General features: G+C 41.3%; 2 protein-coding genes across 7 annotated transcripts in view; one reads left to right on the forward strand and one right to left on the reverse strand.

The window, feature by feature from the left end:
* MALT1 (MALT1 paracaspase) overlaps positions 1–19,634 on the reverse strand; it is a 134,202-nt gene that overhangs the window by 80,866 nt on the left and 33,702 nt on the right. For all 4 annotated transcript variants that reach the window (XM_056544430.1, XM_056544420.1, XM_056544438.1 and 1 more), the window contains exons 3-4: positions 7,296–7,417; positions 3,916–4,066 (exon numbers count right to left, since the gene is read on the reverse strand). In XM_056544430.1, coding sequence (XP_056400405.1) covers positions 3,916–4,066; positions 7,296–7,417 — 273 coding nt within the window. The remainder of the gene's footprint in view (positions 1–3,915; positions 4,067–7,295; positions 7,418–19,634) is intronic.
* Positions 1–19,634, forward strand: part of ALPK2 (alpha kinase 2) — a 281,066-nt gene that overhangs the window by 62,343 nt on the left and 199,089 nt on the right. The window lies entirely within an intron of this gene.

The raw sequence follows: 19,634 nt of genomic DNA on the forward strand, positions 1-19,634 counted from the left end.
AAGAAGTAGTCGTATAGATTTAGCTCTGGTTAGTCCTACAGAGACCATTGGTGAGAAGGATGAGAAGATCGTCCCTTATTCTGACCATCTGGCCTTATATTTCTGTTTGGGTGTCACACAGTGTCCTGAGACAGGTAGAGGGTTGTGGAGACTGAATTCCAGCCTATTAGAGGATCCTTCTGTGCAGAGACAGGTTCACTCTCTTATACAGAGTCAGCTAGAAAGGGTGGACTTCTATGATGATATGGCCGCCTGGTGGGAGGATGTCAAGGATGAGATCAGAACCCTCTTAAAGAGACTGTCAGTTATAAAGGGGAAGAGTAAGTATGGCCAGTATCTCAAGCTGCGCAAAGAATTGGAGTCACTATATTCGGCGGGTGGGGACCAACAAAGGATAGACCGGCTGAAATCTGAGATAAGACAGTATCAGTACAGCAGGTATACCTCCCTGGTTCTTGAACGGGATTATGGGTCCTTAGGGTCTCCTGATCCCTTTGAGAATTGCCGGGAGCGGGTGGCAAATAAATCTGTCACCGGTCTCACTGACCCCCAGGGTGTTTTGCAGGAATCTCGGGAGGGTATCCTGGGGGTGGTGAGATCGTATTATGCTGACTTGTTTCAGAGGAAGGTTTTGGATGGAGACAAGATGACCCAATTCTTGGAGGCAACTCTGCTCCCTGATACTAATGATTTGGACTTTTCTCCTTTGACAGCAGAATTGACGGTGGCGGAGGTCAAAGAGGCCATTGATAAGTTACATGTGAAGAAGGCACCAGGTCCAGATGGGATAACAGCAGAATTCTATAAGACATTCAGAGACCTCTTGGCCCCAATTCTCGTGGATGTTTACACAAATTGTCTAGAAAGTCACCTGATGCCTCCATCCATGAGAGTGTCCTCGCTGATTCTGCTGTCTAAAGGTAAAGAGCCGAGTGACATCAAGAACTGGAGGCCGATTGCCCTCTTGAATGTCGACAGGAAGATTCTGGCAAAGATCCTGTTTTCTAGGTTAGTTTGTCTGTCCCCGGCACTGTTGGCAGGCTGTCAGTATGGCACAGTAAAAGGGCGGAACATCTCTGGGGCAGTGATCTCCATAAGGGAGATGTTTGAGAGATGTAAAGCCCTGAGGTGTGGGAGATATGTTGTGAGTCTTGACCAGGCTAAAGCCTTTGACAGAGTAGATCATGAGTATCTATGGGCCACTTTGTCAAAGTACGGTATTCCGGGACAATTCATCGATTGGCTGAAGACTTTGTATTGTGAGGCTGAGAGCTTTCCTCTGATCAATGGTTGGCAGGGTGACACCTTCAGGGTTAAGGCGGGGGTGAGACAAGGTTGCCCACTGAGTCCGCTGCTGTATGTATTCGCCTTAGACCCGTTTCTGAGGTCACTGCAGGAGTGTGGTTTTCAGGGGGTGCCGGTCCCCCACTGCCTGCCCCTGAGTGTTGTTGCCTATGCGGATGATGTGACCGTAGCGATATCTGAGCCTCGTGAGGTGGAGATGTTGTCTGCGGCCATCAGAAGTTACTCGGAGGCCTCAGGGTCTCTGGTCAACCTTGAGAAGAGTCAAGCTCTCTGGGTATCAGATACTGATCCAGATTTTGATCTGCCCCAATTTGTGAGAGCCTCCTCCTATATTAAAATCTTAGGGGTCAAATTCGGGAGGGACGATAACGCCAAACTAAATTGGGAAGAGAAGTTGGAAGCCGGAAATGCAAAGGTTCAGCGATGGAAGAACTGGAGGCTGACCTATAGAGAAAGGGTTAAAATGTTGAAGACTTACCTGGTCCCCGTCTTCTTGTATGTCTCTGTTGTGTTTCCTTTGCCAGAATATTTCTCCGCTCGGCTCTTTAGCCTGTTCTTCCAAATGTTCTGGGGGAACAGGTTGAACCTGATAAAAAGAGGGGTCACCTACCTACAGAGGAGAGAGGGTGGGTTGGATATGCTGAATCCAAGGGTGTTCTTTGACTCCATGTTTCTAAAAGTAAATTTTGGTTGCCTGGACTCAAACAACAGCTCCCTGTGGGCGAATAGTATCAGGGACTGGATATTGCCTTTTGCAGAGTCTTGGGTGCGAGGCGGCAGTCTCAAGAGGGGGAGATGGACGCGTGACTACCTCCCCCCGTACCTGGAATACGGGCTTAGATGTCTGAAGAGATGGCGCATTGAGAAGTCTTATATAGAGAGTAAGCCAAGGAAGGACCTATATGTGAGGATCTGTAGGGCTTTCTTCTGTTCTCCGCTTGCCTTGAGGGATTGTGTGACCAGCACTTTACAAGAAAGTCTTAGGTTCCTCAATGGGAAACGACTTCCCGCAAAGTTATTTGACATAGCTTGGCTGTCACTCCATGGGAGGCTCTTTGTCAGGGGTAATCTAAAATATCTAAGTGTCTCAGATAGGAACTGTCCTCTGGGTTGTCAGCAGGAGGAGACTATGAAGCATTTCATATCTGACTGCAGGGCCGGGAGGAGGATATGGGAAGAAGTGTCCAGTAAGCTGAACATCCCATTACTGCAGAACCTGACGTATCCTGACATCATATATGCTGTACCATCCAGTAACAGGACTGTAGACAGAGAGACTATGTACATAATAATTACTGTAATTAAATATTACCATTGGCACATGAGAACTAGAGTGTCCATACACAATGAGCCATTCCATCACAACACAGCAGTAAGACAGATCATGTCCGAGCTCCAGTGGGTAAAGTCATTAGAGATACGGAGGAACCAAAATAATGGGAAATTATGGAGGAATGTCTCTTTGGTTTAACACAGATGATATGATGATGTTGTTTTTTTTTCTGTTTTTTTTTTTTTCTTTCCCAGCAAATGTGGACTTTTTAAGTTTATTATGACTCTATATATACACTCTAGTTGAGTAGTCATTGTGTGTACAATGCTTGTTATTTTTGTTTTGTATTGTAAGAATATATTCTTTTTTGTATTTTTATGTTTGTTTTCACAATAAAAATTGCCTCCTATGTACAAGAATATAACTACTATAATACTGCTACTATATACAAGAATATAACTACTATAATACTGCCTCCTATGTACAAGAATATAACTACTATAATACTGCCCCTATGTACAAGAATATAACTACTATAATACTGCTCCTATATATAAGAATATAACTACTATAATACTGCTCCTTTATACAAGAATATAACTACTATAATACTGCTCCTATATACAAGAAAATAACTACTATAATACTGCTCCTATGTACAAGTATATAACTACTATAATAATGTCTCCTATATACAAGAATATAATTACTATAATACTGCTCCTATATACAAGAATATAACTACTATAATACTGCCTCCTATGTACAAGAATATAGCTACAATAATACTGCTCCTATATACAAGAATATAACTACTATTGTACTGCTCCCTATATACAAGAATATAACTACTACAATACTGCCTCCTATGTACAAGAATATAACTACTATAATACTGCTCCTATATACAAGAATATAACTACTATAATACTGCCCCTATATACAAGAATATAACTGCTATAATACTGCCCCCTATGTACAAGAATATAACTACTATAATACTGCTCCTATGTACAAGTATATAACTACTATAATAATGTCTCCTATATACAAGAATATAATTACTATAATACTGCTCCTATATACAAGAATATAGCTACAATAATACTGCTCCTATATACAAGAATATAACTACTATAATACTGCTCCTTTGTACAAGAATATAACTACTATAATACTGCCCCTATATACAAGAATATAACTGCTATAATACTGCCCCCTATGTACAAGAATATAACTACTATAATACTGCCCCCTATGTACAAGAATATAACTGCTATAATACTAAAAACATGACAAGGCGTGTTTGACTTCAGAACACACCTTGGATAACTTACCATGACATGCCAAGTTGCTTTCAATAACTTCCAGTTTGGCCCATCTACTGAAATCACATGTGTGAGAGTCATTGACTCGGCAGATGTAGAAGCCAGCGTCATCCACATGCACCGGATTAAATACCAGCTCGGAGGAATTACCATATGGGACCTGCAGTTTAAAATTATAAAGTAAGATCATAAAGTCATCACGCCATGTTCTTATACATATATCAGCATCATATGTGATGTTCTGTGTATATAAAGTGACAGGACCAGAAAATAGATTGAAGTGAATGTGCAATGTTGAAAACCAGTTCACTATGTAAAAAAACTTTTGACATGTCTTTAGGACCGTGTTTCCTAACCAGTGTGCCTTCCGCTGTTGCAAAACTACAACTCCCAGCATGCCCGGACAGCCGTTGGCTGTCCGGGTATGCTGGGAGTTGTAGTTTTGCAACAGATTGAGGCACACTCGCACGCTCCTAAAGACAGGTGAAAAGTTTTGATTGGTCGGGGTCTGGGTGTTAAGACCCCTACCAATCACTAGAACCAGTAGCTAGAAGCATTCACTATGAGCGCTCTCTCTCCTATTGAAATCTATTCTATAGAAATCTTTAGGACCACCTTCAGCAAGACAGGAAAGCGGGGAGAGAAGCGTTCCGTCATGTGCTTCTCCCTGCAATCAGTTGGGGGTCTGAACAATCAGAAAACCTTTCAAAGTTTTGATTGGTCGGGGTCTTTTAATTCACAGGAACTCTCAGACCCCCCACTAATCAAAACTTTCAAAATGGTCTTTTAATTGACAGGAACTCTCAAACCGCGACCAATACAAACTATTAAAATATATTTTTTTAAATTGACAGGAACACTTGGACCCTGACCAATCAAAACTTTAAAAGTGTCTGATCGAGTGGGTGTACGGACGCTGGGGCCCCCCCCGTGATCTCCTGTACGGTGCCCAAGCTCTGCCACTGCTCTCCCGTGCAGATGGCGCCCTCCATGAATCTCTATGAGAGAAGCGGAGATGCAGCGTTCGTCCATCCCCGCCTCTCCAATAGAGCTGTATGGAGGTGGCGTGTCATCGATTTCAGTGAGGTCGACGAAACGGGGATTTGCCAGGCATAGAACGTTAATGCCAGGTCCCTGTATGGGAGATTGCGGGGGACCTGCGGATAGGGGATAAGTGTCTATGGCTGCAGTACTTCTTTAAAGGGGTACTCCACTGGGAAAACATTTTTTAAATCAACCGGTGAGAGAAAGTTAAACAGATTTGTAAATTACTTCTATTAAAAAATCTTAATCCTTCCAGTACTTATCAGCAGCTCTTATGATCCACAGGAAGTTCTATTCTTTTTGAATTTCCTTTCTGGCTGACCACAGTGCTCTCTGCTGACACCTCTGTCCATTTTAGGAACTGTCCAGAGCAGGAGAGGTATTCTATGGGGATTTTCTCCTACTCTGGACAGTTCCTAAAATGGACAGAGGTGTCAGCAGAGAGCACTGTGGTCAGGCAGAAAGGAAATTCAAAAAGAATAGAACTTGGATCTGTGGATCATAACAGCAGCTAATAAGTACTGTAAGGATTAAGATTTTTTTATCAGCAGTAATTTACAAATCTGTTTAACTTCCTGCACCAGTTGATAAAAAAAAAAAAAAAAAAACATGTTTTCCGGTGGAGTACCCCTTTAAGTGACAGAAACACTAATCTCAACCAATCAAAACTTTCAATGTTTTTTTTTAAGGGACTAGAACACTCAGTCCCTGACCAATCAAAACTTTGAAAAGTCTTTTAAATGACAAGAACACTCAGACACCGACAAATCAAAACATTCAAAAGTTTTTTTTTAACCCTTTAAGGACTCAGGGTTTTTCCGTTTTTGCACTTTCGTTTTTTCCTCCTTACCTTTTAAAAATCATAACCCTTTCAACTTTCCACCTAAAACTCCATATTATGGCTTATTTATTGCATCACCAATTCTCCTTTGCAGTGACATTAATCATTTTACCCAAAAATGCACGGCGAAATGGAAAAAAAAATCATTGTGCGACAAAATCGAAGAAAAAATGCCATTTTGTAAATTTTGGGAGCTTCCGTTTCTACGCAGTGCATATTTCGGTAAAAATTACACCTTATCATTATTCTGTAGGTCCATACGGTTAAAATGATACCCTACTTATATGGGTTTGATTTTGTCGCACTTCTGGAAAAAATCATAACTACATGCAGGAAAATTTATACGTTTAAAAATGTCATCTTCTGACCCCTATAACTTTTTTATTTTTCCACGTACAGGGCGGTATGAGGACTAATTTTTTGCGCCGTGATCTGAAGTTTTTATCGGTATGATTTTTGTTTTGATCGGACTTTTTGATCACTTTTTATTCATTTTTTAATGGTATAAAAAGTGACCAAAATCCGCTTTTTTGGACTTTGGAATTTTTTTGCGCGTACGCCATTGACCGTGTGGTTTAATTAATTATATATTTTTATAGTTCGGACATTTACGCACGCGGCGATACCACATATGTTTATTTTTATTTTTTTAACACTGTTTTATTTTTTTTATGGGAAAAGGGGGGTGATTCAAACTTTTATTAGGGAAGGGGTTAAATGACCTTTATTAACACTTTTTTTTAACATTTTTTTTGCAGTGTTATAGGTCCCATAGGGACCTATAACACTGCACACACTGATCTTCTACACAGATCACAGGCGTGTATTAACACGCCTGTGATCAGTGTTATCGGCGCTTGACTGCTCCTGCCTGGATCTCAGGCACGGAGCAGTCATTCGCCGATCGGACACTGAGGAGGCAAGTAAGGGCCCTCCCGGTGTCCGGTCAGCTGTTCGGGACACCGCGATTTCACCGCGGCGGTCCCGAACAGCCGGACTGAGCAGCCGGGTCACTTTCGCTTTAGAAGCGGCGGTCAAAGCTAAAGGGTTAATACCACACATCGCCACGATCGTTGATGTGTGGTATTAGCCGCGGGTCCCGGCCGTTGATGAGCGCCGGGACCGACGCGATATGATGCGTCCTACGTCGTTAAGGGGTTAAATGACAAGAACACTCAGATCCCAACCAATCAAAACTTTAAAATGTTTTTTTTTTTAGGCGTCTAGAACACTCAGTCCCTGAGCAATCATTTTAAAATCTTATAAGTGACAATAACACTAAGACCCCGACCAAATAAAACTTTAAGGGTACGGTCCCACATAGCGCTAACAGAGCGTATATATTAGCTGCAGTTAGAATTGTATTCTCTAAACCCAATGTCCGTCTTTCCAACAAACAATATGAGACACATAATACGATAGAAAAGACAGTTCTGCGCTATTTTAGAGTAAAGTTCTCATCATAATCTGTACAAGTCACATATAGAGAAAGAACAGAACCCACCTCCTTGTTCATCTTGAACCACTGGTACATAACAACAGGATGTTCCGTGGGAACGCAGCACAATTTGATCATTTGTCCAGACCGAACCGCCATGGACTCTGGGTGTACGACAACTTTCACCCCTAGAAGAATAAAATAATAATGAAGATTTCTTAGATACAGCGTCATCACACAAGCTTCCGAATACATAGAGCACATTACTGGAGGCAGTACTGGCAGACCGGGCACTAGGCAACATACAGTATATCACATAAGTGAGCCCATCCCCCACATTATATACAGTATCTCCCATAAGTGAGCCCATCCCCCACATTATATACAGTACATCCCATAAGTGAGCCCATCCCCCACATTATATACAGTACATCCCATAAGTGACTCCACCCCTCACATTATATATACAGTACATCCCATAAGTGACTCCACCCCTCACATTATATATACAGTACATCCCATAAGTGAGCCCATCCCCCACATTATATACAGTATCTCCCATAAGTGAGTCCACCCCTCACATTATATATACAGTACATCCCATAAGTGAGTCCACCCCTCACATTATATATACAGTATCTCCCATAAGTGAGTCCACCCCTCACATTATATATATAGTATCTCCCATAAGTGAGCCCACCCCTCACATTATATATATAGTATCTCCCATAAGTGAGCCCACCCCTCACATTATATATATAGTATCTCCCATAAGTGAGTCCACCCCTCACATTATATACAGTATATCCCATAAGTGACTCCACCCCTCACATTATATATACAGTATCTCCCATAAGTGACTCCACCCCTCACATTATATATACAGTATCTCCCATAAGTGAGTCCACCCCTCACATTATATATACAGTATCTCCCATAAGTGAGTCCACCCCTCACATTATATATATAGTATCTCCCATAAGTGAGCCCACCCCTCACATTATATATATAGTATCTCCCATAAGTGAGCCCACCCCTCACATTATATATACAGTACATCTCATAAGTGAGTCCATCCCCCACATTATATATACAGTACATCTCATAAGTGAGTCCATCCCCCACATTATATATACAGTACATCTCATAAGTGAGTCCATCCCCCACATTATATATACAGTACATCCCATAAGTGAGTCCATCCCTCACATTATATACAGTATATCCCATAAGTGACTCCACCCCTCACATTATATATACAGTATCTCCCATAAGTGAGTCCACCCCTCACATTATATACAGTATCTCCCATAAGTGAGTCCACCCCTCACATTATATACAGTATCTACCATAAGTGACTCCACCCCTCACATTACATATACAGTATCTCCCATAAGTGAGTCCACCCCTCACATTATATATACAGTATCTCCCATAAGTGAGTCCACCCCTCACATTATATATACAGTATCTCCCATAAGTGAGTCCACCCCTCACATTATATACAGTATATCCCATAAGTGACTCCACCCCTCACATTATATATACAGTATCTCCCATAAGTGAGTCCACCCCTCACATTACATATACAGTATATCCCATAAGTGACTCCACTCCTCACATTATATAAACAGTATCTCCCATAAGTGAGTCCACCCCTCACATTATATACAGTATATCCCATAAGTGACTCCACCCCTCACATTATATATACAGTATCTCCCATAAGTGAGTCCACCCCTCACATTACATATACAGTATATCCCATAAGTGACTCCACTCCTCACATTATATATACAGTATCTCCCATAAGTGAGTCCACCCCTCACATTATATATACAGTATATCCCATAAGTGAGTCCACCCCTCACATTATATATACAGTATCTCCCATAAGTAAGTCCACCCCTCACATTATATATAGTATCTCCCATAAGTGAGTCCACCCCTCACATTATATATACAGTATCTCCCATAAGTGAGTCCACCCCTCACATTATATATAGTATCTCCCATAAGTGAGTCCACCCCTCACATTATATATACAGTATCTCCCATAAGTGAGTCCACCCCTCACATTATATATACAGTATCTCCCATAAGTGAGTCCACCCCTCACATTATATATACAGTATCTCCCATAAGTGAGTCCACCCCTCACATTATATATAGTATCTCCCATAAGTGAGTCCACCCCTCACATTATATATACAGTATCTCCCATAAGTGACTCCACCCCTCACATTATATATACAGTATCTCCCATAAGTGAGTCCACCCCTCACATTATATATACAGTATATCCCATAAGTGAGTCCACTCCTCACATTATATATATAGTATCTCCCATAAGTGAGTCCACCCCTCACATTATATATAGTATCTCCCATAAGTGAGTCCACCCCTCACATTATATATACAGTATCTCCCATAAGTGAGTCCACCCCTCACATTATATATACAGTATCTCTTATAAGTGACTCCACCCCTCACATTATATATACAGTATCTCCCATAAGTGAGTCCACCCCTCACATTATATATACAGTATCTCCCATAAGTGAGTCCACCCCACACATTATATACAGTATATCCCATAAGTGAGTCCACCCCTCACATTATATATACAGTATCTCCCATAAGTGAGTCCACCCCTCACATTATATATACAGTATCTCCCATAAGTGACTCCACCCCTCACATTATATATACAGTATCTCCCATAAGTGAGTCCACCCCTCACATTATATATACAGTATCTCCCATAAGTGAGTCCACCCCTCACATTATATATAGTATCTCCCATAAGTGAGTCCACCCCTCACATTATATATACAGTATCTCCCATAAGTGACTTCACCCCTCACATTATATATACAGTATCTCCCATAAGTGAGTCCACCCCTCACATTATATATACAGTATCTCCCATAGGTGAGTCCACTCCTCACATTATATATACAGTATCTCCCATAATTGAGTCCACCCCTCATATTATATATACAGTATCTCCCATAAGTGAGTCCACCCCTCACATTATATATACAGTATCTCCCATAAGTGACTCCACCCCTCACATTATATATACAGTATCTCCCATAAGTGAGTCCACCCCTCACATTATATATACAGTATCTCCCATAAGTGACTCCACACCTCACATTATATATACAGTATCTCCCATAAGTGACTCCACCCCTCACATTATATATACAGTATATCCCATAAGTGAGTCCACCCCTCACATTATATACAGTATCTCCCATAAGTGAGTCCACCTCTCACATTATATATACAGTATATCCCATAAGTGAGTCCACCCCTCACATTATATATACAGTATCTCCCATAAGTGAGTCCACCCCTCACATTATATATATACAGTATCTCCCATAAGTGAGTCCATCCCTCACATTATATATACAGTATCTCCCATAAGTGACTCCACCTCTCACATTATATATACAGTATCTCCCATAAGTGAGTCCACCCCTCACATTATATATACAGTATATCCCATAAGTGAGTCCACCCCTCACATTATATACAGTATATCCCATAAGTGAGTCCACCTCTCACATTATATATACAGTATATCCCATAAGTGAGTCCACCCCTCACATTATATATACATTATATCCCATAGGTGACTCCACCCCTCACATTATATATACAGTATCTCCCATAAGTGAGTCCACCCCTCACATTATATATACAGTATATCCCATAAGTGAGTCCACTCCTCACATTATATACAGTATCTCCCATAAGTGAGTCCACCCCTCACATTACATATACAGTATATCCCATAAGTGACTCCACCCCTCACATTATATATACAGTATATCCCATAAGTGAGTCCACCCCTCACATTATATATACAGTATCTCCCATAAGTGAGTCCACCTCTCACATTATATATACAGTATATCCCATAAGTGAGTCCACCCCTCACATTATATATACATTATATCCCATAAGTGACTCCACCCCTCACATTATATATACAGTATCTCCCATAAGTGAGTCCACCCCTCACATTATATATACAGTATATCCCATAAGTGAGTCCACTCCTCACATTATATACAGTATCTCCCATAAGTGAGTCCACCCCTCACATTATATACAGTATATCCCATAAGTGACTCCACCCCTCACATTATATATACAGTATCTCCCATAAGTGAGTCCACCTCTCACATTATATATACAGTATATCCCATAAGTGACTCCACCCCTCACATTATATATACAGTATCTCCCATAAGTGAGTCCACCCCTCACATTATATATACAGTATCTCCCATAAGTGAGTCCACCCCTCACATTACATATACAGTATATCCCATAAGTGAGTCCACCTCTCACATTATATATACAGTATATCCCATAAGTGACTCCACCCCTCACATTATATATACAGTATCTCCCATAAGTGAGTCCACCCCTCACATTATATATACAGTATCTCCCATAAGTGAGTCCACCCCTCACATTATATACAGTATCTCCCATAAGTGACTCCACCCCTCACATTATATATACAGTATCTCCCATAAGTGAGTCCACCCCTCACATTATATATACAGTATCTCCCATAAGTGAGTCCACCCCTCACATTATATATACAGTATATCCCATAAGTGAGTCCACCCCTCACATTATATATACAGTATATCCCATAAGTGACTCCACCCCTCACATTATATATACAGTATCTCCCATAAGTGACTCCACCCCTCACATTACATATACAGTATATCCCATAAGTGAGTCCACCCCTCACATTATATACAGTATCTCCCATAAGTGAGTCCACCCCTCACATTATATATACAGTATCTCCCATAAGTGAGTCCACCCCTCACATTATATATACAGTATCTCCCATAAGTGAGTCCACCCCTCACATTACATATACAGTATCTCCCATAAGTGAGTCCACCCCTCACATTATATATACAGTATCTCCCATAAGTGAGTCCACCCCTCACATTATATATACAGTATATCCCATAAGTGAGTCCACCCCTCACATTATATATACAGTATATCCCATAAGTGACTCCACCCCTCACATTATATATACAGTATCTCCCATAAGTGACTCCACCCCTCACATTACATATACAGTATATCCCATAAGTGAGTCCACCCCTCACATTATATATACAGTATCTCCCATAAGTGAGTCCACCCCTCACATTATATATACAGTATCTCCCATAAGTGACTCCACCCCTCACATTATATATAAAGTATCTCCCATAAGTGAGTCCACCCCTCACATTATATATAGTATCTCCCATAAGTGAGTCCAACCCTCACATTATATATACAGTATCTCCCATAAGTGACTCCACCCCTCACATTATATATACAGTATATCACATAAGTGAGTCCACCCCTCACATTATACACAGTATATCCCATAAGTGAGTCCACCCCTCACATTATATATACAGTATCTCCCATAAGTGAGCCCACCCCTCACATTATATACAGTATCTCCCATAAGTGAGTCCACCCCTCACATTATATACAGTATCTCCCATAAGTGAGTCCACCCCTCACATTATATACACAGTATCTCCCATAAGTGAGTCCACCCCTCACATTATATATACAGTATATCCCATAAGTGACTCCACCCCTCACATTATATATAAAGTATCTCCCATAAGTGAGTCCACCCCTCACATTATATATAGTATCTCCCATAAGTGAGTCCAACCCTCACATTATATATACAGTATCTCCCATAAGTGACTCCACCCCTCACATTATATACACAGTATCTCCCATAAGTGAGCCCACCCCTCACATTATATACAGTATCTCCCATAAGTGAGTCCACCCCTCACATTATATACAGTATCTCCCATAAGTGAGTCCACCCCTCACATTATATACACAGTATCTCCCATAAGTGAGTCCACCCCTCACATTATATATACAGTATATCCCATAAGTGAGTCCACCCCTCACATTATATATACAGTATCTCCCATAAGTGACTCCACCCCTCACATTATATATACAGTATCTTCCATAAGTGAGTCCACCCCTCACATTATATATACAGTATCTCCCATAAGTGAGTCCACCCCTCACATTATATATACAGTATCTCCCATAAGTGAGTCCACCCCTCACATTATATATACAGTATCTCCCATAAGTGAGTCCACCCCTCACATTATATACACAGTATCTCCCATAAGTGAGTCCACCCCTCACATTATATATACAGTATATCCCATAAGTGAGTCCACCCCTCACATTATATATACAGTATCTCCCATAAGTGACTCCACCCCTCACATTATATATACAGTATCTTCCATAAGTGAGTCCACCCCTCACATTATATATACAGTATCTTCCATAAGTGAGTCCACCCCTCACATTATATATACAGTATCTCCCATAAGTGACTCCACACCTCACATTATATATACAGTATCTCCCATAAGTGAGTCCACCCCTCACATTATATATATATACAGTATATCCCATAAGTGAGTCCACCCCTCACATTATATATAGTATCTCCCATAAGTGAGTCCACCCCTCACATTATATACAGTATCTCCCATAAGTGAGTCCACCCCTCACATTATATACAGTATCTCCCATAAGTGAGTCCACCCCTCACATTATATACAGTATCTCCCATAAGTGACTCCACCCCTCACATTATATATACAGTATCTCCCATAAGTGAGTCCACACCTCACATTATATATACAGTATCTCCCATAAGTGACTCCACCCCTCACATTATATATACAGTATCTTCCATAAGTGAGTCCACCCCTCACATTATATATACAGTATCTCCCATAAGTGAGTCCACCCCTCACATTATATATACAGTATCTCCCATAAGTGAGTCCACCCCTCACATTATATATACAGTATCTCCCATAAGTGAGTCCACCCCTCACATTATATACACAGTATCTCCCATAAGTGAGTCCACCCCTCACATTATATATACAGTATATCCCATAAGTGAGTCCACCCCTCACATTATATATACAGTATCTCCCATAAGTGACTCCACCCCTCACATTATATATACAGTATCTTCCATAAGTGAGTCCACCCCTCACATTATATATACAGTATCTTCCATAAGTGAGTCCACCCCTCACATTATATATACAGTATCTCCCATAAGTGAGTCCACCCCTCACATTATATATACAGTATCTCCCATAAGTGACTCCACACCTCACATTATATATACAGTATCTCCCATAAGTGAGTCCACCCCTCACATTATATATAGTATCTCCCATAAGTGAGTCCACCCCTCACATTATATACAGTATCTCCCATAAGTGAGTCCACCCCTCACATTATATACAGTATCTCCCATAAGTGAGTCCACCCCTCACATTATATACAGTATCTCCCATAAGTGACTCCACCCCTCACATTATATATACAGTATCTCCCATAAGTGAGTCCACCCCTCACATTATATACAGTATCTCCCATAAGTGAGTCCACCCCTCACATTATATACACAGTATCTCCCATAAGTGAGTCCACCCCTCACATTATATATACAGTATATCCCATAAGTGAGTCCACCCCTCACATTATATATACAGTATCTCCCATAAGTGAGTCCACCCCTCACATTATATATACAGTATCTCCCATAAGTGACTCCACCCCTCACATTATATATACAGTATCTCCCATAAGTGACTCCACACCTCACATTATATATACAGTATCTCCCATAAGTGACTCCACCCCTCACATTATATATACAGTATCTCCCATAAGTGAGTCCACCCCTCACATTATATATACAGTATCTCCCATAAGTGACTCCACACCTCACATTATATATACAGTATCTCCCATAAGTGAGTCCACCCCTCACATTATATATAGTATCTCCCATAAGTGAGTCCACCCCTCACATTATATACAGTATCTCCCATAAGTGAGTCCACCCCTCACATTATATACAGTATCTCCCATAAGTGAGTCCACCCCTCACATTATATACAGTATCTCCCATAAGTGACTCCACCCCTCACATTATATATACAGTATCTCCCATAAGTGAGTCCACCCCTCACATTATATACAGTATCTCCCATAAGTGAGTCCACCCCTCACATTATATACACAGTATCTCCCATAAGTGAGTCCACCCCTCACATTATATATACAGTATATCCCATAAGTGAGTCCACCCCTCACATTATATATACAGTATCTCCCATAAGTGAGTCCACCCCTCACATTATATATACAGTATCTCCCATAAGAGAGTCCACCCCTCACATTATATATACAGTATCTCCCATAAGTGAGTCCACCCCTCACATTATATATACAGTATCTCCCATAAGTGAGTCCACCCCTCACATTATATATACAGTATCTCCCATAAGTGACTCCACACCTCACATTATATATACAGTATCTCCCATAAGTGACTCCACCCCTCACATTATATATACAGTATCTCCCATAAGTGAGTCCACCCCTCACATTATATATACAGTATCTCCCATAAGTGAGTCCACCCCTCACATTATATATACAGTATCTCCCATAAGTGACTCCACACCTCACATTATATATACAGTATCTCCCATAAGTGACTCCACCCCTCACATTATATACAGTATCTCCCATAAGTGAGTCCACCCCTCACATTATATACAGTATCTCCCATAAGTGAGTCCACCCCTCACATTATATACAGTATCTCCCATAAGTGAGTCCACCCCTCACATTACATATACAGTATATGCCATAAGTGAGTCCACCCCTCACATTATATACAGTATCTCCCATAAGTGAGTCCACCCCTCACAGTATATACAGTATATGCCATAAGTGAGTCCACCCCTCACATTATATACAGTATCTCCCATAAGTGAGTCCACCCCTCACATTATATATACAGTATATCCCATAAGTGAGTCCACCCCTCACATTATATATACAGTATCTCCCATAAGTGAGTCCACCCCTCACATTATATATACAGTATAACCCATAAGTGAGTCCACCCCTCACATTATATATACAGTATCTCCCATAAGTGAGTCCACTCCTCACATTATATACAGTATCTCCCATAAGTGAGTCCACCCCTCACATTATATATACAGTATCTCCCATAAGTGAGTCCACCCCTCACATTATATACAGTATCTCCCATAAGTGAGTCCACCCCTCACATTATATATACAGTATCTCCCATAAGTGAGTCCACCCCTCACATTATATACAGTATCTCCCATAAGTGACTCCACCCCTCACATTATATATACAGTATCTCCCATAAGTGAGTCCACCCCTCACATTATATATACAGTATCTCCCATAAGTGAGTCCACCCCTCACATTATATATACAGTATATCCCATAAGTGACTCCACCCCTCACATTATATATACTGTATCTCCCATAAGTGAGTCCACCCCTCACATTATATATACTGTATCTCCCATAAGTGAGTCCACCCCTCACATTATATACAGTATCTCCCATAAGTGAGTCCACCCCTCACATTATATATACAGTATCTCCCATAAGTGAGTCCACCCCTTACATTATATACAGTATCTCCCATAAGTGAGTCCACCCCTCACATTATATATACAGTATCTCCCATAAGTGAGTCCACCCCTTACATTATATACAGTATCTCCCATAAGTGAGTCCACCCCTCACATTATATATACAGTATCTCCCATAAGTGAGTCCACCCCTCACTTTATATACAGGATATCCCATAAGTGAGTCCACCCCTCACATTATATATACAATATCTCCCATAAGTGAGTCCACCCCTCACATTATATACAGTACATCCCATAAGTGAGTCAACCCCTCACATTATATACAGTATCTCCCATAAGTGAGTCCACCCCTCACATTATATACAGTATTTCCCATAAGTGAGAGAGAGCCAGCACCTGAAGGGTTAATTTATGAGGCAGAGCCTCACTGCAGGGAGGTTGGAGAACAGAGCTTCTGGCCTGACCGAGGTGGCTCCCGCAATGTCAGGACCGTGGGCGCCAAGGACCAGGAGGTGATGTCAGCTCCAGACTGCAATCCAGGCTGTGGCCTCACTACCTGGAGCTAGGTCACAGGATGTTAGCTGCAAGTCTATGAAGAATGAATTTTTTTGCAATTTTGGGCTCCCTGGCAGTTTTTGAGAAATGGTGCATGTTGTTTTTACGGGAAAATCTTGGCGCTTTCCTCCCAAAGAAGTCAGATGGTGCTGGCCAATCACTGCTCTGAGCGGCAAATATGAATCATTGATGTGAAGATCTATTCACATCACTGGCCGTCCGGAGTACAGAGCAGAGATGCGGAGCGATGCAGTGCCGCCTGCATCTCAGGAATATAAGTGCTGATCCTAACGGGTCTTAAGAAAGAGTGAGAACCGGAGAGATCTGTCCCTTACTGCATGTACTACTGCTCCCAACATGGAGAAAAACATAATGTTGTGACATATAGTTTAAAAAACATATTACACAGTACACTGATTTTACATTAAATTAATAAAAGGCTTTATATATATTATTAAATCGTTAATTTCTAACGATAATTTGTTTTCCCTTAGTCCTAACAGTAGCACAGATGGGGTATTCCACCCCCCACGAACTGGTTAGGACAGATGGAAGTTTTATTGAACCTAATTAAACAATCAGTGAAGACACACCCACAACACCCTGTATAAGTAAGAGGGTCACCCTCTGTCCCATTGTGTAGTAACAAGAAGAACTAAAAGCAAAGAATAGAAAAAAATTACCTAATTAGGGAGGGAAAGTTGTGCTATTGTTAGGACTAAGCGAAAACAAATTATCGTTAGAAATTAACGATTCCCTTACGTACTAACCAGTAGCACAGATGGGGAAATGGCAAGCAGAAACCCTATGAGGGAGGGCTCTCATGCCTGACGGCAGATAATACTGTCCGTCCAAAAGAGGAGAAATCGGCCAATCTACTGTCAAGTCTGTAGTGGGTGATAAATGTGGAGAGCTTTGCATATATGTTCCAAGGGAACAAGACTCCTTTCCGCAAAGGAGGTAGATACAGACCTGGTGGAATGAGCTTTTACAAACTCAGGAGGCTCCTTACCTTGGGATACCATGGAAATACGAATGGCATCTTTTACCCATCTACTGATGGAGGGCTTTGAAGCTTTAAGACCTCTCTTGGGTCCTGAAAAGAGAATTAGCAGATTTTCATCCTTCCTAAACTCCAAAGATCTTCTTATATAGATCTGGAGGCATCTCGAAATATCTAGGCAATGAAGAGCCCTATCTTCATTGGAGGATGGAGGAGGAGAAAATACTGGCAGGGATATAACTTGATTAATATTTTGGAATGATGGAACTTTAGGTATAAAGGATGGCATAAATCTGAGTAACACTCGATCTGGCAAAAATTTAGTATATGGTTCAAGTGCCGAGAGCGCTTGAAGTTCCCCAATCCTCTTGGCTGATGTGATTGCCAGTAAAAAAAGTTATTTTAATGGTAACAAATTTCATGTCCACCTCCTCCAAGGGCTCAAAGGGGGGAGATGCCAACCCCTTGAGCACCACCGATAAGTCCCATGCTGGGACAGGTTGTATAATTGTAGGTTTTAACCTTGAGGATCCCCTCAAGAATGTTTTGACTAGTGGGTCTTGAGACAATGGTTTATTGAGAAAGGCAGAGATGGCTGATACCTGAACTCTGAGTGTGGAAGGAGATAGATTCTTGTCTAATCCCTCCTGGAGAAAGTTGAGGATTGTGGCAACAGCTGGATTCTGTCCAGGAAGTTGTTTCTTGGAGCACCAAGACTGAAAAGTTGTCCAAATTCTTTTATAGGCTCTGTTAGTGAACTCCGCTCTGGAATGCGAGAGGGTATTCAAGGCCGCACTAGAAAGCCCTTCTAGATGTGGAAGGGACTGGTCAACCTCCAGGCTGTCAGGTTGAACATTTGAAGATTTGAGCAGCTGTGAGTGTCCCCCAACACTAGTGCTTGCTCTGGGGGAAGCCTCCAGAATTGTCCCCGACTCATTTGCAAGAGTTGGGTAAACCAAGCTCTCTTGGGCCAAAATGGAATTATGGCTATGACAGAGGCTTGGTACTGCCTGATTTTCATCAATACCCTTGGGATCAAGGAAATTGGAGGGAAGATGTAGGTCAGCCTGAACCTCCATGGGATTGAGAGAGCATCGATTGCTACTGGGTTGTCTTCCCTGTACAGGGAGCAAAATCTCACCACTTTGGTGTTGAACCTTGTTGCCATAAGATCTATTTCCGGCATACCCCACCTGAGTGTTATTTGTTTGAATATTTCTGGATGGAGAGACCATTCTCCAGTTGAAAGTCCTCTGCTCAGGCGGTCGGCGATCA

Source organism: Hyla sarda, chromosome 1 (genome assembly GCF_029499605.1).
Source record: "Hyla sarda isolate aHylSar1 chromosome 1, aHylSar1.hap1, whole genome shotgun sequence".
Lineage (NCBI taxonomy): Eukaryota > Metazoa > Chordata > Amphibia > Anura > Hylidae > Hyla > Hyla sarda.